The sequence below is a fragment of the Phascolarctos cinereus genome, unplaced genomic scaffold (genome assembly GCF_003287225.1).
Source record: "Phascolarctos cinereus isolate Bilbo 61053 unplaced genomic scaffold, phaCin_HiC Scaffold_3;HRSCAF=262, whole genome shotgun sequence".
Taxonomy (NCBI): Eukaryota; Metazoa; Chordata; class Mammalia; order Diprotodontia; family Phascolarctidae; genus Phascolarctos; species Phascolarctos cinereus.
Genome location: NW_027555736.1, coordinates 227606288 through 227626723, shown reverse-complemented (window position 1 = coordinate 227626723; position 20436 = coordinate 227606288). Strand labels below are relative to the sequence as shown.

Here is a 20436-nt window from a genome sequence, read left to right as displayed (position 1 = left end):
ACTTATAGTTCCACAAGCATGAAAACTCTATTTCCTACCCCCATGCCTTTGTTCTGGCTCTCCTACACGCCTGGAATACTCAGCCTCCTTACCTTTGTCTCTTAATTTCTCTGGTTTCCTCCAAGACTAAGTTTAAATCTCCTCTCCTGCAGGAGGACTTTCCCAGTCCCCCTACCTGTTAATGACTTTCCCTTTGGGAGTATTTTAAATCTACTCTGGAAATATCTTGTATGAACCTAGTTTATTACATAGTCTCCCCCATTTGGGTATCAGCTCCCTGAGGGCAGGGATTATTTTTGCCTTCCTTTATATCCCCAGAGCTTAGCACAATGCCTGGCACACGGTAATTGCTTAATAAATACTTGGCCAAGACAGGATTTTACAGAGTACCTCCCAAGAACAATCAAACTGCAAACTAATGACCACCTCTTCCAACAATTCTGGTGGAGCCAGACACAGAAAATATTTGTATCAAAACAAAGCTCCCTGTGACACAGATGTTATTTTCAACCATAGCGCTTACTGAAAATGCAGTCTTTAGAAGGTAGATTCAGGAGAGAATGGGCTTTTGAATTTTTGCTTAAGGATACAGGAATAAAGGGCTCTTGGCTACAGATGGAGTGCACCTAACCACAGTTTGAAAGAAGAGAACATATTTGCTAATATACTTGTGGGTCTGATTTAAGGTTTGTATTAAAAATGGAAGAAGAAAACTATCTAATTATAGGTATTTGGCCAGATATTACTTAGTAGCAAGAATGACTTAGGAAAAATAGTGGTAATAGTAGCCAGTAATTTCCAAAAGACAATATTCAACAAGGGTAGTAATAAACAATGGGCCCTGACATCTAACTTCAAATGCATTGAGCATTACTAATAATAAAACTAAGTATCATAAAGACAAGGAAGCAGATACAACCTCAGACTTACCACTGACTAGATAGTATGTGTTCCAAGTCTGAAATGTAGGGATAAAATGATATGAGTAAGTAAAAGAGGCATAAAAATGAAGTCTAGAACAATTTCTTTTTTTTTTTTAACTGGACCTGTGATTTCATCAGTGTAGGGAACTTCCCAGGAGCAACCTCCTCTACCAATGTAGACTGTCATCAGTAGTTCATTAAAAAAAAAAAGACGTTGAATGATGAGGTCCAGAAACAAAGCAAAAAGTTGGCAGAGGGGTATGATATGGCAGTGATGGGGTGGGGGGGGGGGTTTATCAGCTATAAGGGATTTCAGAGGTCACCTAATCTGTCTCATTTTACAGATTAAGGAAATCGAGGCCCAGAAAGCACAAGTGGTTTTCACCCAAGGTTAGAGGAAAAATTTGAACCTAGGTCTTCTGACTCCACTCAAGTTCCATTATTAAAAACAGAGGAAGCTGATAAATTTTTCATTCACGTTACTGGTCATTTCAACTTTTAGAAAGCAGAAGTGGCAAGAAGAACTACCATTGGGGGACCTTATTCCTACCAATAAGGAGGATCTAGTTGACAAATTAATGGAAAAGTGAGGGATGGGAGGGGCAGGAGAAATGGGGGGAGCAATGGCGCTTCTAAAAAAAGCAAAGAACATCAATGAATCATTAGGAAAAAAAGGAGACACAAACGAGAAGGATAATGTTAGACAGAATTACCGTGTGAAATCTGAAACATACAAGAACCCTGAATTAATGGAGATTCAATTTCACGTGCAATTTTTTTGGTTCTTCTCACATAAGGAACGTTTATAATTGTTGATGCTTGTCAAGTTCATAATAATAAACAGGAAAAAAATTAAATGATGAGAACCTTGGAAGTGACCATGTAAGAGGACATGGTTAAGGACAAATAAAATGCCTGGCATCTGACTTAAACCAACACATTTCAAAGAGGGCAGAGGATAGGCAAGATACCATAGTAAGAGCTAGGGTCAGCTTAAGAGGAGTAAAGAGTCCTCAAGAACTTCAAATCAAGTAACTCTCACCATATAAACACAGATTACTCCAATAAGGTAGAAAACATGCAATCTTCTAAAGATACTGACTTCTCTACATCAATATTTGATTTTGTATTTTTGCAACAATGTTTATCAGTGACTATTTCCTATTTTGGCATCACTGTTCATTAGTGATGGCTGTTGACAGATCTCTTCCTGTGCTTTATCCTTCCATGGTGTGGAAATCAGAACTACATTTTTCTTATAGAGCTTAACAGAATGCCTTTTTTCTCCACTTTTGAAAACAGCTGATTTGTTCTTTAAATGTTTGACAAAATTCACTGGTAAATCTATCTGGACTTTGAATTTTTTTTCTTTAAAAGTTAATCTGTTGCTTCTTCAACATAATTTTCTGAGATTAAGTTATTTAGATTATCTAGATAATAATCATAGTGATAACTTGCATTTACATGGAGCTTTTCAATTTATAAATTGCTTTTTTCACAACAGCTTTGCAAAGTAGGTAATACATATATTGTTAAAGGTACTCTCTAGGCTTATCTGTGGGGTCACACAGTTGGTAAGCAGCAGAGCCGGCACTCAAATCCAGATCTTCTCACCTAAGATCAGCAGCCTTTCCACTAACCACCTTCCTCCTCAAGAAACTGATGTGGCCATGAAGGAAATCCATCAACCAATTTTTCTTAAAGACACGTACTGGAAGCAAGAGTAGGCAAATAAGAATAGAAACAGGAGTGGCACAGTTCTTTAAAATAATATCAGGAAGGTTAATGAAAAGAATGAAGTGATGCTTTTGATGAAAGCTAATAACAACAAAAACCTTTTTTAGTTATAATATAAAGAAGAGGAAGATGAAGGGAGGAGCAGAATTGCTGCTTGGGGTGGATGGGACAATGACAATGGATGATGGAGAGAGGGTAGACTTATTTACTGAACTATGACCCTGGACAGTTTACTGTATCTCTCTATGCCTCTGTGTTCTATTAAAAAATGTATAAAACTGAAATATTTGTATATTTGCATTATCTATTTCATGGGTAGCTGTAGAGGAAACATTATGAAAGTGTTGTTACCATTATTATTACCTAAATTCTTCTTTCTGTTTTCTCTACAAAGAATGATCTGACTGAGAAAGAAAGAACTGGTTAACAGGAAAGTGAAATCTCATATAAGTGGGTTTACGGTAAAAAAAATATTTAGTTGTCTTCAACAAGTTCAAGTCACTAAACCCAAATAAACTACCCCTAGTGTACTAATAACCTATTAATGTGACTTCTGTGCTTTAGTTGGTAATCTTTGGAAATCATGGAGACCAAGAGAAGTTCCTCATGATGAGAGATAGGAAAATGTACTTATTTTCAAAATCTGGGAGAAAGCTATAAACTATAGGTCACTGAGTTTGATGTTAATTCCTGGCAAAATTACTAAACCACATTATTAAAAGGATTGTTTGTGAGCACTTCGGGAGGCAAGCAGTAATCACTTCAAACCAACAAATCATGCCACATTAACCTTATTTCCTTTCTGGATGGGCAGCTACATGGATAGATTAAGGGAATGCCATAACAAGAGTATATTTGGATTTTAGCAATGCACTTAACAAATGGTAGACAAAATAAAAAGATACATATTGGATAATATTTTTGGCCCAAAATCGTGATTTCGTTGTTCTAGATTACTGCAAGTGAGGAAACATCCTCTATCAAAGCATATCAGCAATTGATCTGAAATTTGAAGTCTTAGAAAGTTTCCTGGAACACTGAGAAGTTAAATGAACTGCCCAGATCACACAGCCAGGATGCCTTAGCAACAGAATTTGAACCCAGATACTTCCTAACTCAGAAGCCAAAAGTTCATATGGGGGGCAGTTAGGTGGCGCAGCACCGGCCCTGAAGTCAGGAGGACCTGAGTTCAAATCCGGTCTCAGAGACACAGTATTTCCTAGCTGTGTGACCCTGGACAAGTCACTTATCCCCAACTGCCTCACCAAAAAAACAAACAAAAGCTCATATGGAAAGAATCACAAACTCAATTATATCATCACAATCAAGAAGATAATACAATCTTGGGCAACATTAAGAACCACTGACCAGATCAGAAATTGTAGGAAAAGAATTTTGGCAGGAACACTGAACACATTCTGAACACATTCAGAAAAGGGGGCATGGGATAAAGATACCCAAAACTTTGCCCAAGTTTGACTGGCTGAAAGAAGAATGTTTAGCTTAAAGACTTGGGGGGGAAAGGGGAAAAGATACCAGTTTCCAAACTTAGAGGTACATAAACAGAGAAGTTGGATTAGCTTGGTCCCAGGGAGCATAAATAAGGACAATGGGTCCGTGTTACATGGGGAAGGAGGGCAAATTTCAGCTCAATATGAAGGGAAATGTCCTAGCAATTATAGCTATCCCAAAACAGAACAGGCTGCCTTGTGAGTGAATGGGTTTCCCATCTCTGGAGATCTCCTAGAAGAAGCTGGATAAGTGATCGCTTGATGGGTTTATTGCAGAGAGTGTGTTCCTGCTTCAAAGAAAGATAGGTTGGACTAGATGAACTCTGACCTCTGAGGGTTCCCTTCCAACTTTGACATTTATATTTCTGTAATCTAAAAAAAGATGAGGGGGCAGCTAGGTGGCGCAGAGGATAGAGCACCAGCCCTGAAGTCAGGAGGACCTGAGTTCAAATCCAGCCTCAGACCAAACACTTGACACTTATTAGCTGTGTGACCCTGGGCAAGTCACTTAACCCCAATTGCCTAAAAACAAAAACAAAACAAAAACAAAAACAAAACAAACAAAAAAAGATGAGGCAATTTTAATTTCCAAATAGCACATTATAAAGTATTTAAGGCTGCAAAATTATATGTCCTTGTTTAAGTCAGTTACATGAGGAAAAGGGTCTTTTAATCACATGGACTTATAACAAATTAAAACACAATGTTTCTAATTCTTTATTTTAAAAAGTCTCCTAGAGCTAAGTTTTTTTACATTTTCCACTGCATTCTAATAGGAAGGCATGGTCATAGTACAAGTGCATAATTTGTGAGGCCTTTCCTAGTTTCGTCTCCCACCTCTCATGTCTTCCTTCTGAGATTTCACTTATACTGTATATATCTTGTATTATCTAGTTTTTTTTCATGTTGTTGCCCCATTAAAACGAGAGCAGAGTAGAGTACGGACTTTCTTTTTTTTTTGCCTTTGTCATATCCCCATCACTTAGCACAATGCCTCACACACAGTAACCACTTAACAAATATTTGTTGACCAAATGATTATCTCCTCTGGACCCCATAGTACCCACATGAAGCTGGGATTTAAGGTTTGAAAACCTATGCAAAAAAGGCAGTGTGTTAAAAAAGAACAGAGAGCTAGACTTGGAATCAGAAAGACCCAGGTTCAAATCCCTGAGCAAGACACTTAACCTTTCAATGTCCTCAGGCAATTTTTAAAGAAAGCTGCAGAGCAAATGCCAATTCCCCATAGGTAGAGGGAGTTCCTTCTCCTGCAGTTCCCTACAGTGATTAAATAAATCATAGATCAAGAACTCTCTGAATCTCCTCTAAAAAAGTCACAAATAAATGACCAATAATGAATGCAGAAGATTGATGATAAAGCACGTTTCCTTCCCACTGCTTCCCTGAGAGGTAATAGACTAGAGATACATAAAGAAACACAGCCAATACATTGATTTGTTTTGACTATATTTATAGGCTACAATGGACAGCTAGATGGCACAATGGATAAAGCGCTGGGCCTGGAGTTAGGAAGACCTGAGTTCAAATACAGCCTCTGACACTTACTAGCTGTACGACCCTGGGCAAGTCACTTAACCTCAGTTTACCTGAATCCACTGGAGATGGAAATGGCAAATGACTCTTTGCCAAGTCTTTGCCAAGAAAACTCCATGGACAGTGTACAGTCACAAAGAGTCAGCCACAACTGAACAACAATAAATGGCTGTAAGGGAGGGCTTATACTTGGGGAGGAGCTGATGAATGAGAGTGATTCAAAAAAAGGGGAAAAGAAACATTAAAAAATACATCAAAGTGAGCAGAAAGAAGTTCAGCACAGACAAGCAGGGGAGTTTTGGTACTTGTATGATAAATTTAACAAATATTTTTTAAAACTGGACATAACAGATGTTTAAAATTTCATATAAAAAACCATAAAGATTCCATTTCAAAAGTTTGAAAATCACTGTTAGTGTCACAAGTCCAATACCTAGTTTCTTTATTAACATAGGGAAGCAAGGAAAGCTCTCTGAAAACTAAACCTAAGCTAATTCATAGCCCAAACCATTTAAAATGCAAAATGATGTTACCTCACAAAGAATCCTTGATAAAGCCATAAAATTTGACCTAGCATGATGATGTTCAATAAATGTTTTTTAAATTACAGTACTCTGATTTGAATTAATATCCAGAGAGATATGGACGTCAATTACTCCAATATGTAAAACCAAAAATAGCTGACTACCAAATGAATATCAGGAGAACCTGTGTGAATAAATGTCTCTAGAAGCACTTCTATAACCTTTTCAGTGATAAAATTAAGCATCTAAATTAAAATTTGATGCCTTAAAAAAAATTAACTACACGGTCTTTTTAAACCCCTACTTTAACATAAAGAACAGCGTCTTGTTACCTGTATTTTGACTCAAAAAGCAGCACTGTAAAACTACAATAACATTTAAAAACAAAAACATAGAGAAAATAACAACAAATCAACAAAATCCTTTTTTCAAACAGAAGCAACAAGAGACAATTTGGGGCTTCTTGCTTCAATCCACATGACAAAGAACCATTCTCTCAAATTTCCCTATAGAACATTTCAATATAAACAATTCCTGAGCAAAACATTTATTATCTAGCATGCTAATGTCTGTAGGTAAACAACTAAAAAACAATAATCTACACCTATAACTGTCAACTGATACTAGTAAAAAACAGACACGTGCCACTAAATGAATCTTAGAACTGAAAAGGAAAAGAACAAAATGGTGGCATTCCAGAAAATGTCTTTGAATTAATTAACTCATTTCCATGGTAATTATAGCAGGAGGAGCCCACTTGCAATTCTTTGGCTCCAAAATATCAAGAAGTGCCCATGCAAATTTCTCTTACCTATAAAAAATTTATAAGATAAACAGTAATGCCTGCAATAATGCTCAAATTAGCATAATTTACTAGTATGATTCAGTCCAGTTACTAGATGGAGTCAAGTCTGAGCTTCAGTGATTTCAGGCTGTGGATCAAATGTGAATAGGAATTCTTTCTTTAGTACTATAAATAACACTACATATCCTTTTCTTATAACTTCTGAGCAGAATTAAGTTATTTCTTCTATTCATCAGTATACAAAGAATTCTAAGCAGTTTTTGATCCTAACTCACCCAAAACAACACAGCGCTTCTCCAAAGATACATGGAGCCTCTATATATGCCACTCCTGCATGGTAACAGTATCAGGTCTCAACAGAAAAAAACAAATGTTTTTCAAAGAATGAGTCATGACCTGCTTACTATGGTTCAATCACTGCCAGAAATTTCTCTATCAAGTAAAAGCATATAGGAACCTTCTGAGAAAGGGGAAAAAATGTATAAAAGATGACTATACTTAAAACATTTTCCAGGAATTCTAAATTTCAGGACACAAACTCTAAATCATGATCTTTTTGGTCCTAATCTGACTTCAACAAAATTTCTAATTAACTGGACAAAGAGTCTGAGTCCTAACAGATTGGTGTTTTTGATGAAGGGAAGAGAAGTTGCATTCATCAAACTACAGGTCACTGACCTTGACACAGATTATTGATAAAATTCTAAAGCAAATAATTAAAGCAAAGGTTTATGAGTCCTTAGATCAATACCATACAAAAGACCAAAAGATTCAGCTAAAAATGTTATTTACCAGTCAGAAGCTCCACTTCTTTATAATAGAAGTAAAAACCAAAAAACTATTTATTATCTGCCAAAACCCCATCCATGGCTTTCACTTTCCTCTGGGTGAAAAGCCATACTCTGGCTTTGCATAAGCCAGAATTAAACAGGAGCCAAGACCTAGAGATGCTTTGATAACTAAATTATTGCAACCTTAAATCATTTATGTTACTCAACTGGAGTCAGATATGAATAACAATGCCCTCCAAAAATGTGTAAATACAATGGAGAAAAATGAGGCAGCATAGCACAGTAAAAAGGGCATGAACTTAAAAGTCCTAAGCTTTAGTCCTCATCCCTACACTGACAAACTGTCAGATCTCTGTTAAGTCAAAGACTCACTAAGCCTCCATTTCCTCATTTGTAAAATGGGAATAATGTTGACACTACTTACCTAATGGAGCTGTGATGATCAAATTAGATCACTTATTCATTCAAGGTTTTTTTTAAAGTATCTCTTATGAGAAAAGCACCATCCTAACATAAGTGCTTTCTAGCAGAAAGTCCCTGTACAAATTTCCTCCAAAGACTAGATAGAATTAAGTCTGGGACTATTACTATGGAATAACCATCTCTATCAAAATCACACATGCATCAACATATATCTGCGTTTTTTACAATCTGAATATTTAATCAAATTTTTCAATTTTTCAATCAATTTAATAGATTTTTTGGTAGTTCCCATCAGAAAGCTAGATAAATATTGATATTCATGTATGTGTATATAAACATAGATATACATCCACATACATATATATGTATATATTCATGTATGAGATGCTAATTATAGATACATTTCACACATAGGTGTATATCTACATATACATACTAGTTATATATGGGATATATACATATAGGACGCTAGCTATATGCATATACACATATGTATACATATATTCTAGGTATATATATACAGTATTCTAGGATACAATAGGATATGTACATATAGGATACTATAAATATACACACATGTACGCATACATGTATGTGTATGCACATAGCACATATTGCTAGCTATATACAAGAATATACTTATAGGGTGCAAGCTATATATACACATATGCATGTTACAGATGCACACGTATGTACAAGTATGTATATATACACACAGATACAGTAACAACTGAAACTGAAATGCTACTAGTTTCAAGGAATCCAACAGGAAGCTAAAAGTTCAAATTATTTTCAGCATGTGCGTATAGAATAAAGATGTACTCACACAAGATTTCTCTCTCAAAGGTAAAAGCTACAAAGCTGTTTTTCTAGCTTGTGCCTGTTTTATTTTAACCACCACCAAGGCCCTCGCCTATCAACTTCCACAACTGTCTCATACACAAAGGCTGTACTGCCCAGAATATACACCTAAGCCCTGATTCTCCTTTATAGGACAGCGCGTTACAGAATGCAAGGCACTTCACCTGCCTAATGAATGGGTGAATGAATCAATCTACCCAAGTCCTGCATCCCAGGACAAGTAAGGGGGCTTCAGCCTGTGAGGCGAAGGGCATTTCAGGGTCCCGACCAGCAGGTGCCATAGGACCAACCTCCCCGCGACCCCGGGCTCGGTAGGGGACCCTGGACTGAGCCAGCAGCCTGAAGGGGTTCCCAGCCGTAGAAAAGAGACGTTACCCTGAGTGGGGGCTGCAGCGACACCAGGTCCCCGCCCCACTGCCTGGGGGGGGTGCCAGCACCGACTCCCCCGGACCGGCCGCCAACCCCGACGGAGACCTCGGTCCCCGGTCCCGTTACCGGTCCCGCTTGAGAAGCTCTTCCGTTTCCCAGGGAATTGGCATCACTTCCGGTTCCGGGGTTTCGCGTCGCCGGACGTCGGGGAGACTGACGCAGAAAGTGTGCGCCGCTCTTCAGACTTCGGAGTGTGAAGTCCTCTAGTAACATGGTAGGAAAGTGGGAAGGGAAGGGTTTGGGGAGGACGGCACTTTTCCTCACTGGAGAATAAACAAATTGACGGAGGCGGAGGGAACCCTTGACGCTTGAATTCTCGAGCCGGGGTCCGAGGATGCCCTTCTTTCTCGTCAACTCCGCGCCGGGCTCATCTGCCAGGAGCCAGGGAGTAGGGGACAGGGGCGAGGGGGGAGTCTCGGGTAGACTCCAGGTTTTTGGTGAAGGCCATCGCGGGGGATATCGGGACGGAGCTGAGGATTTTAACTCAAAGGTGTCTGTTATTTTCAGGGGAAACAAAAGAAAGCAAGGAAATACGCGACCATGAAGCGAATGCTTAGTTTACGCGATGAAAGATTGTGAGTAGCCTAGATCAGCTACCGTCCTAAAGCAGACGCGACTAGAGGAGAGTCGTAATTTGCTTGCAGAGGTTCGGTCCCCGGATTCCTGGTTAGGTGTTGCTCGTTTTGAAATATGACTTAAATTTAAAGGAACCTCCTCTTGAATTTAGGGGAAGGGAAAATGCGGATCTGAAAGCAAACTTTAATTTTAAAAAAGCTTCTCTTTAGGAGAATTATTCTATGTAGGATTGCTTGTCATGCAGCTGATCTCAAGTAATTGGTTGTAATTAGTTCCCAAAAGAAATAATTTTTGACATTCTTGTAGTTTCATTTCAGTTACTAAACTCAGCACCATTTTGGAACATTTATCTTATAGGTATGGCAGAGTAGATAGAGGACTGGCCTTGGAGTCTAGAAGACCTGGCTGGGTTAAAGCTCTGCTGCTAAACCACGCCAGTAATTTATTTTGAGGCCTGGAGTTAATTATTTGATACTGTTACCAAAAGAAGTTTTATAAGATGTTTCCACGCATCAGTCACAAAAAATTTTAAAACAAGCATGGGAAAAATAACAGTTGAGACAAGTGGATAGAGAATGGGAAGAGAGGCTGGGGTGGGGTATAGCTTACACTTGGGCAGCCAAGAGTTTTGGGGATTGGGAGAAGAAGAGGCTAGGTGAGCTGAATAGTGCATATTGTATTAAATTGTTATACTCTTAGAATAGTGTGCTCTTCTGAAAAATATGCCATTAACAGTATTTGAGAAGAACTTTTCCTTGTATTCATCAGGCCATACTAACTCTTAATACATTTGTCCTTATTTGGAGAAATATGTGGCTCATACACTTTCCGTTTATTCATGTATGAACTAAAAATGTTGTATGTTTTAGATAAAAGAAGTGCCAGATCCGAAATATACCACTGACAGTGTTAAGGGCTTTTTCTCTTCTATTCCTGCATTCATCAGCCAATACTAATTCTAACCCATTTAGTCTTGTAAAGTTTGGGGAAGTGTTTGATGTGATAATTTGTCACCTAGATGTAGATTTTAATCCTCGATAAAGAAGCTGAGAGATAAAATTATTTGTCTCTTTGTGAGCCACAATTACTTTGTGTTTAACCAGGCATAAATTAAAAATTCTACATGTTTTTAATCTCAGGATATTAAGATATCTCCTTAGGCTAATCTCCTAATATCTAGTATGTTATTAGAGCAGCTCTCACTGCAGCCTTCAGGGAACTGATTTTACTAATAGCAAAAGCCAAAGTTAGATTACCTAAGTCATTATTCTTGTCCCTTAATAAAAGTAATTAAGAGTTGGGTATACTTATATTTATTTAATAAGGACTTTTTAAATGATGTTATTCCTAAATTAATTTTTTTATTTTATTAGAAAAGAAAAAGATCGATTAAAACCAAAAAAGAAAGAGAAGAAAGATCCCAGTGCTCTCAAGGAAAGAGAAGTGTAAGTATTGAAGAAAATCCAAAGTTTTCCTTGGTATTTTCCCATGTCCACTTCCACCCCTCCTCACCCTTTCCACCATGCCCTCTGGAACTGCTGTGTGTAGTTAACAAATTTCTCTTTTAAACCTCTTCCTCTCATATTCCTTCCTCTTCTTGTACTTAGAGAACTGGCTATTCCCAGGTGATAGTGCATTCCTAGCCATTCTGTCTATCACTTCCTGAACTTTTTTTCATACTCCTCTTCCATACTGGTCCTTGAAAGTGAGCAGGAGTACTCTGCTCCTCACTTCCAGTACTAGATTCCCTTTACCACTATCAGTCCATTCAAATTTATGTTGAGGTCCCCACATACCCCAGTTTTCCTAATCCCTCAGTCCTCTTCCACTTCACTTCAGCTACATGCAGGGATGATCACACCCTTGATCTCTCCAACAAGTGTTTCACTTCAGTAATCAAAAACTCTCATCTCTTTATTATATCATAACTTTCTATCACTCCATTTCTCCCTATGCTATATCCCTCCTAAATCTATTCTTTGTACTTCCAATCCTCCCTCCTTCAGTATTCTTCCAGGCTTTCATCCCTGCTCTAACTTCACTTTCCCCCCTCCTTAATCTCCACACTACATTTAACTAATTCATACATTACTTTGCCCCAGATCCTGTTGACACCATTTTCCAAACCCTAATCCTGTATTACACCCAACATCTACTTCATTCCTACTCACATCCTGCTGAACGGATCTGGAGAAAGTCATGCAGTTGAAGTGACTGGTCCACTAAAAATTTATGTTCTCCAATTTCAACCTGACCCTCACCTCAGTAAGACAGTCCTTTTACTCCTTAGTAGCTGGTTCAATATTCCACTCAGGATAGAGGTTGTTCCAGGCTTTCTCTTCCTTCTTCAAGCCTCTTTCATCATTCCCTTCCTCTCTTTGTTGAGGATGTCACTTCATATTTTATTGAGAAAATAAAAGACCTTTTGCCATAAGCTGCCTCTTCTCCCTTTCTCTGTATCTCTGAAACCCCTTGATATCATCCTTTAATCTCACCTGTATTCCACTTCTGATGAAAAAGTGACTCCTATTATCAAGGCCAACCCTTCTTCATGTTCCCTTGATCCCACCCCCTCCCATCTTTTCAAATAGATTTCCTCCACAATCATCCCTTCCATTCCTGCTGTTCACAAATGCATCCAAGTCTCCTTTACTTACAAAAATCCTCTTTGACTCTACAACCCTCTCAAGCAAATATCTCTCCTTCCTTTCATAGCCAACCTCTTAGAAAAAAGCTGTGTATCCCCATTGCCTGATTTCCCTTACTTTTCTAAATCTCTTTCGACGTGGCTTCTAATTAAACTGCTGTCTCCAAAGTTATCAATGGTCTCTTATTTGCCAGATCTAATGGCCTTTTCCCAATCTTCATCTTTCTGCATTTCTCAGCTATATGCTCTTTCACTGTATGACCTCAGTAGCTCCCATGAGTTTAATTATCTCCATACAGATGTCTCCCAAATACATATATTCAATTCTAATCTGTCTTCTAAGCTCTGGTCCTCTGCTTCCCATTCTTTATTGGGGTATTTTAAACTAGATGTCTCATAAGCTTCTCAAACTTGGGGTATTCAAAACTGAACTTGTTATCTTTCCCCAAAAAACCCACCCCACTTTCCATCTTCCCTGTTTTTCTTATCAACCTGAGCATTATCCTTGACTCTTTACTCATGTAGTCACTCCGCATATGCCATCACTTGCCAGATCTTGTCATTTCTACCACAATAATGTATCTCACATCCATTCCTTTCTCTTTACTCACCTGGACACCACCCTAGTGCAGGCCTTCATCACCTGTTGCCTGTACAAGAGCCTTTTCCTTGGTCTCTCTGTCTCAAATCTTGTCCCATTCTAGTCCATCTTCCTCTCAGCTGCCAAAGTGATTTTCCTCAAGTGCAGGTCTGCCCTTGTCACTCCCCCAGTGACTCCTTGTAGCATCAGGCATCCCACATAAGTTCCTCATAAAGGCCTTCACAACCTGGCCTTCAGCCCACCTCTGCTTCCTCATCACTGCCCAGCATTCCATTTGCTGTCTAAAGTCTTTCTCTTTGTAGGAAGAATAGGGAAAAGAAGTTAAGCCTCAGAGTCCCTTTCACTTTGTTAATGTGCCACACTCTTCATAGAACATGCCTCTTCAGAGTTCGAACTCCTCTTAACTGTCAGAGGACTTTAGTTGTTGTCAAGTGTATTGTTGGTACTGAGTAAAAATCATTTTAAATTAATTTATACTCTTGTCTTTTAGTCCCCAGCACCCGTCCTGCTTGTTCTTCCAATATAACACACAGTTGGGACCCCCTTACTACATCTTGGTTGATACCAACTTTATCAACTTCTCTATCAAAGCCAAGTTGGACTTAGTGCAGTCAATGATGGATTGTCTGTATGCCAAGTGTGAGTATTGTCCTTGGAATAAGACTTTTTCTATAACAAATTAATCAATGAGCACTTACTAAAACACTTACTATGTGCCATATCCTGGGAATACAAAGACAAAAATGAAACAGTCTCTGCCCTAAAATATGTTAAGTTCTATTTACCTAAAATGGTTGTGAAATGAGAAATTCTCGTCAGCCTAAGAGCTTATGTCTATATTTACTTATTATGACAACTGTCAATTTTCAAGGAATTGGAATACAGTAAAAGCACTTAATCCAGAAATATCTGGATATAACTTCTTTTTCCAGAAGTTGCTTCAGAATTTCCTAGTGCCTTTAAAGGTCACAAGTTGTACAGGCCTGCTCTAGAGCTTCAAATATCAATGTATAATATTTTATAAATTCTATTGAACTTTTAATATGAAAATCATTGAATTTTCAGTATGCTGTAAGTCACTTCTCTCTCCTTTTCAATAAGGAATGGACCTCATTTCATATGTTTGTTGATCGATATACCATGTACTTTGTTGGCTCTACAGATCAGTGCAAGTAATCCTACCACCAGTACTGATTGCAACCCATCTGTACCTTATCAATATAATTCATCCTTTCATTTCATAAATTCTTCATATAGGATCTGCCTTATGCTTATAGGCCTTTCTCTGGATCTTTCAATATTTCATGAATATCGATCTGACACTTGAGCAATCTTCCCATGTTTTGCCCATGTTTTCCACTCAAACACGTCATGAAGAAGACCTATGCTATTTTTGTGCATAAATTTTTATTTTATATATATAGAAGTTTATATGTTGTCATGGTAAAAAATGACCTTGGGTTTTTGTGGGGCATAAGTTCTGCCATGGCCTACCAAGTTGAACTTGCTTCACTTATGGGCCTCACATGGCTAAGACCTGAGTTATCACCAGAAAGTTTGACCAGCAGGATTTTTTTTTTTTTGGTCACAGAAATGCAGTGAAATGCTTTGTTACAGTGTGAAGATGTTGCTATCTGTCTCAGTAGAGGGTATACCCATATTGATGAAATCATGGATGTTCTTGAAGGACTGGAGTATAGAAATCATTGATACAATAAGTAAAATGGACAACTATAGGGAAGTTTCAGTTTTCTCATTAACCTTTGAGGATAATCCCATGGAGGGTGATTTTTATACCCTCCCATAGTTGTACTTCTTTTAAAGTAGTTTTAATACCTTGTTTTTCCATACTATAGTAATCTCCTGCCTCATCATAACAAAAACTGTTAAGCGGTGTAACAACCACTTTTAACAGTTTGACAGTACCATGTTGCATAGCTATAGTTCCCTGCCTATACTGAGAGGAGAGAGCTTGTTTCGTCTTCTTTTTTCTGGAACCAAGATTGTTCATTATAATTAATCAGAATTCAGCTGATTTTTTTCGGTTTTAATTTGCGTTCTGTAGTAATTGTCTATATTGTCCTAATTCTGTTCATTTTACTCTCTGTCAGTTCTTATATGTCTTTCTGTGTTTCTCCAGATTCCTGAAAATTATTTAACTGTGCAATATTATACTGTTAGATTCATATGCCACAGTTTGGTGAACCATTTCCTCACTAATAGCTACCCACTTTTTGGATTTTTGTTTGTTTTGGGCTTTCTGTTATTACAAAAATACTACTTTGAATTTTTTTGGTATTTTCTGTCATTAACCATCATGAAACATGCCCAGTCATGAGATTACCATTGTGTCAAAGGATTGGAACAGTGCAGAGACTTTTTTCCTACAATTCCAAATTGTTTTCCAAAATGGTTAGACCATGTTGCAACTTCACCAACAGTATCTTAATGTGCCTGGCCTCTTTCAGCCCCTCCAGCATTAACTGTTTATGTCTTCTATCATCTTTGCCACTTTGAGGAGCGTAAGATACATCAGAATTGTTTTAATTTGCATTTCTCTTATTGTTAATGATCTGGAGCATTCTTTCATCTCTTTGATAGTTTGCAATTCTTTTGAAAACTGTTCATATTCTTTGAATGCTCATCTTTTCAGAATAGCTCTTGATCTTATATATTTGTTCACTATATGTCTTGATATAGGTTGGATATCAGGCTTTTATCAGATATTTGATACAAAGGTATTTTTCTTGAGTTTTTTGTTTCTAGCTGTATTGATTTTGTTCGTGTAAAGGTTTTGTTGTGTTTTGTTTTAGATCTTATGCAGTTAAAGTGTTTTCTCTTTTTTGATCACCTCTGTTCCTTGTTTGGTTAAGAATTCTCCTCCTAACATGAAACAATATACTTGTACTCCATTGATGTGTTAGTTTTGATGAACTGCTTTTTTTTCCCCCTCTCTTTTATTTTCTGTTTAAAAGGAATAATTAACTGGATAGGGGATGGAAGAGGAATATATTCAAAAAGAAAGATAATGTAAAAACAAAAAATGCCAAAAAAAAAATTTTTTTAAGGATTCTAATCATGGATCTGAAAGGTGCCACCTCTGTTTTGTTGCATTTGGAGTTTATTGTGGTATATAGCATAAGATACTATTCTGAATGTAATTTTTGCCACAATGTTTTCCTGCCTTCCCAGTCTTTGTTGAATTAGGAGTTCTTCTCCAAGAGGTTTGTGTTATTGGATTTATTGAATATTGCCACATTTGATGGCTTCTAGGTTTAATCTGTCACTCTAGTGTATTCCACTGATCTACTTTCCTCTTTTTTCACCAGTACCAGAAAGCTCTAATGATTATTATTTTATAATATAGTTATTAACCTTGAAATTTTAGATCTCTGTTCCTCTTAACCTAGAGTCTATGGAACTTGGTAACTGTTTTAATATAATTGATTTCTTTTGTACTGCTGTGTACTGTATGCATTTAAAAACAGAATTCTGAGCAGGAGTCCATAGATTTCACCAACCTACCGAAGAGGTACATGGCATAATTAAGGTTAAGCACCTTTGCTCTAAATGAATTTTCTTACTATTTTTTTCTAATTCTGTAAAGTAACTCCTTGGTAATTTGTTCTGGTTGAAACTTAGAGGGTAGTTTTAACATTTTTATTGTATCGCCATTGACTAACTGAATAGGGTTGATGCTGATGATTTCAGTGCATGCGTTTTATAACCTGCTGCTTTACTGAAATTGTTAATCATCTCAGTTTCTTTGCCAGTTCTCTGGAGGTTTTCTAAATAAGCCACAGTGTCATCTGAAAGTCAGATTAATTTTGTCTCTTAGAGCATATCATAAGCAAAGTGATACAGATTTCTTCACAGGTATGAATGGTAATTTTTTTAATTACATATAGGCATTCCCTGCATAACTGACTGTGTAATGGCTGAAATTGAAAAACTGGGACAGAAGTACCGAGTAGCCCTGAGGTAGGGACATACTGGGGATTCCTTTGGTCCCATTTCATTTATTTGCTGTCCTAAATTTTCTCATCTTATTAACTTAGTTAAAATACACGTAAAGCTAATTACCTCTAGAGTTGCAGTTGAGAATTCAAAGCTCTAAAACTCATAAGCTAGGATTTCTTGGTTAATATATTCATGTTTTTGTACAACTTTTAAAATTTTATCTCCATTTTCTGTTAGAGGTGATATTTTAAGCTTCTTGTTCTCTTATGTTATTATGTAGGAACCCCTGACTTAACAGAATTTCAGTTAATAATTTAATAATTTAAGTTTAGTTTAAGGAAAAGCCCCCCCCACTTAGTTTTCCATTCTTTACTGCAATAAAAAGTGATGCTATAAATATTTTGTGTTTAGGTCTTTTCCCTCCTTATTTTATACCTTTCAGGTATAATAAACTTACAGGTGGTCTCACTGGATCAAAGGATATGCACAATTTAGTAACTTTTGGGACATAGTTCCAAATTGCTTTCCAGAATGGCATAGTCCAGCTTGTTCTTAACAGGATTGTCATCTATGCCTTTATTCAAGTCACTGAAGAACTGAACTATATAAGGAAATGCTGACATTAATATCTCCTTATGAATTCTGTTGTGAATCCATTGCTTGAAAATTGTAGTGACTGGATTGCATAGACACATCTCTGAATTCAGCGTTTCTCTCCTTACAGGATTGCCAAGGACCCACGATTTGAACGATTACCATGCTCCCACAAAGGCACATATGCAGATGATTGCTTAGTCCAGAGGGTCACTCAGGTATCCATTTTGAGTGGTCTCCCTTGTGTTTAGCCTAGAAAAAGTTGCTTAATAATTGGTGAAATATATTCTGCATATAGCCCAAAAAACATCCACAAATCCTGGGGGGAAATCACATGGAATCTGTTCATAAGCAAGTGAGAGGAAAAAAGGAAGGATAGACCATAGCTACTCATGTTAGTCTCTTGGAGAGTAACTGAGTCTCCCATCCAGAAATCTACTTATTTTATGCATTAGGTTGTTTTGGTAGCCTTTCTCATTAGTATTATTCTGTGAAAGCTATACACTGGTATGTGTATATTCTAGATAATCTCAGTCCCTGTCCCTCTTGCAGCACAAGTGTTACATTGTGGCTACAGTTGATCGAGACCTTAAACGAAGAATCCGGAAGATCCCTGGAGTTCCTATCATGTACATTTCTAACCACAGGTGAGACATGTCTGAAGATGATGATGATAAGATTATTGTCATTCAAGTTAGTTTAAAAGTATTCATGATTTTTTATGCCCTTTCAGGTATGTTTATTCTTTTAAAGATTAGGTGAAGATGCAAGATCTTATAGATTGCTCTGTGTCCAATATTTAAATAGTTAAATATCAGAAGAGAAAAAAAGATCAACCAATAGGGAAAAGGACAAAAGAAAGTTTTAGGAATGAAAGTGGATGGTACAGAAATACAAGATAGTAGGGGGCAGTTAGGTGGCACAATAGATAGTGCTCCAGCCTTGGAGTCAGGAGGACCTGAGCTCAAATCTGGCCTCAGACACTTGACACTCACTAGCTGTGTGACCCTGGGCAAGTCACTTAACCCTGATTGCCCCACCAAAAAGCAAAATATACATATATATATATATATATATATACATATATATATATATATATATGTATATATATATATATATATATATATATATATATGAGATAGTGATGGGAGGAGCTGGGAGTAGTTGGTTTTAGACACAGAAATCACTTAAGTCAGGATCCAGGTCTAAGACCTAAATGTGTCAAAAATCTCTCTGACCTCTTCAACTCTGGTTAGCTAAAGGTTTATAAAAGAACTGCTTTTACGTTCCCAGAATTTTTTAAGTCTGTCCCCCGATCTGAATTGTTTCCCTCTTTTTCTATACTGTGGACTCTCAGCCTAATCAAAGCTAGTACACTGTACTGCAAATTCCTCAGCATTTCTTTCTTTCTTTCATAACATTTCATTTTTTCCAGTTACATGTAATTTTTGACATTCATTTTTTATAAAGTTTTGAGTCCTAAGTTTTCTCCCCCCCTTCCTCACTCCCTAGGAAAGTAAGCAATTTGATATAGGTTATAGATGTACAGTCACAGAAAACATATTTCCATATTAGTCATGTTGTGAAGGAAGAAACAGACCAAAAGGAAAACAAAAAAAAGTCAAGTGAAAACGGCATGTTTCGACCTGCGTTCAGACTCCATCAGTCCCTTCTCTGGGTGTGGCGGCATTTTCCATCAGGCGCCTTTTAGAATTATCTTGGTTCATAGCTGAGAAGAGCTAAGTCAGGCATAGCTGATCATTGCACAGTGCTGCTCTTACCGTGTACGGTGTTCTCCTGGTTCTTCAGCATTTCTTTCAGTACCTGAATGATTCTGGATTCTAAGAGGAATTTTATGCCCTTCTGTGTTGCATGCTGGAAGGCCAAGGAGAGAATATCAGAGCTAGTTAATACAAAGCAAAATAAAGGCCACTGAATAGGTTCTTCAGGCTTTCTGAACAGTGTGTTAATTCTTTGTTGTAAATAGGTATAACATCGAGAGAATGCCGGATGATTATGGAGCCCCTCGATTGTAACATCAAGAGACTGAACTTCCTGTGATGCCAGTCTGCAAAACACCATTCTAGTCCATTACTTGTCATATTGTATAAAATGGGGTTATAGAGATTGACTTTTTCGTCCTATTCTGAAATGATTTTTGTATCTTAATGAAAAACTCATTTAATTTACACATAAATCACTTTTGTCTAGACATTTCCATAGACTCCGTTATTCTTATTGTCTGATTCTTCTTCATTGCTGGGTAATGGGTTTTAAATAAATATTTCTGTGAACTTTTCCCTTGCCTCTAGCGAAGCTGGTGCTAGGTAAAACTTTATTATATTGGGAATAAACATAAATGAGGAAAATATTGAAGCTGTCACTTCACTAGATGTAAATGATATTTCTTGAACAATGTGCTGCCAGATATCTTAGGATATATATTTCAAAATCTTAAATAGTAGTTCCTAATTTGTATTAGAAGTATGAGGAAGCACTC

At 37.3% G+C, this 20436-nt stretch overlaps 2 protein-coding genes across 9 annotated transcripts in view; one reads left to right on the top strand and one right to left on the bottom strand.

Moving 5' to 3' along the window:
- AREL1 (apoptosis resistant E3 ubiquitin protein ligase 1) overlaps positions 1–9659 on the bottom strand; it is a 60844-nt gene extending 51185 nt beyond the window's left edge. For all 7 annotated transcript variants that reach the window (XR_002324460.2, XM_020986293.2, XM_078151470.1 and 4 more), the window contains exon 1: positions 9505–9659. The gene's annotated coding sequence lies outside the window, so the exon portion shown is untranslated. The remainder of the gene's footprint in view (positions 1–9504) is intronic.
- Positions 9660–9667: 8 nt separating this feature from the next.
- On the top strand, positions 9668–20154 carry FCF1 (FCF1 rRNA-processing protein). Of its 2 annotated transcripts, none has more exons than XM_020986289.2 (8): positions 9668–9772; positions 10066–10133; positions 11508–11579; positions 13873–14021; positions 17291–17363; positions 18067–18154; positions 18489–18583; positions 19924–20154. In XM_020986289.2, exons 1-8 carry the CDS (start codon positions 9770–9772, stop codon positions 19970–19972), a joined length of 597 nt encoding a protein of 198 aa, XP_020841948.1. In that variant the 5' UTR covers positions 9668–9769; the 3' UTR covers positions 19973–20154. The 2 variants fall into 2 exon arrangements, with proteins under 2 accessions (XP_020841948.1, XP_020841947.1); XM_020986288.2 differs by lacking the exon at positions 9668–9772 and adding an exon at positions 9794–9946.
- The last annotated feature ends 282 nt before the right edge of the window (positions 20155–20436 follow it).

Coding starts and splice junctions, on each gene's coding strand:
- FCF1 (XM_020986288.2), top strand. CDS start 9,893: ATGCCCTTCTTTCTCGTCAACTCCGCGCCGGGCTCATCTGCCAGGAGC. Junction 17,364..18,066: donor AAGTACCGAGTAGCCCTGAG/GTAGGGACATAC, acceptor CTCTCCTTACAG/GATTGCCAAGGACCCACGAT. Junction 18,155..18,488: donor TAGTCCAGAGGGTCACTCAG/GTATCCATTTTG, acceptor TCCCTCTTGCAG/CACAAGTGTTACATTGTGGC.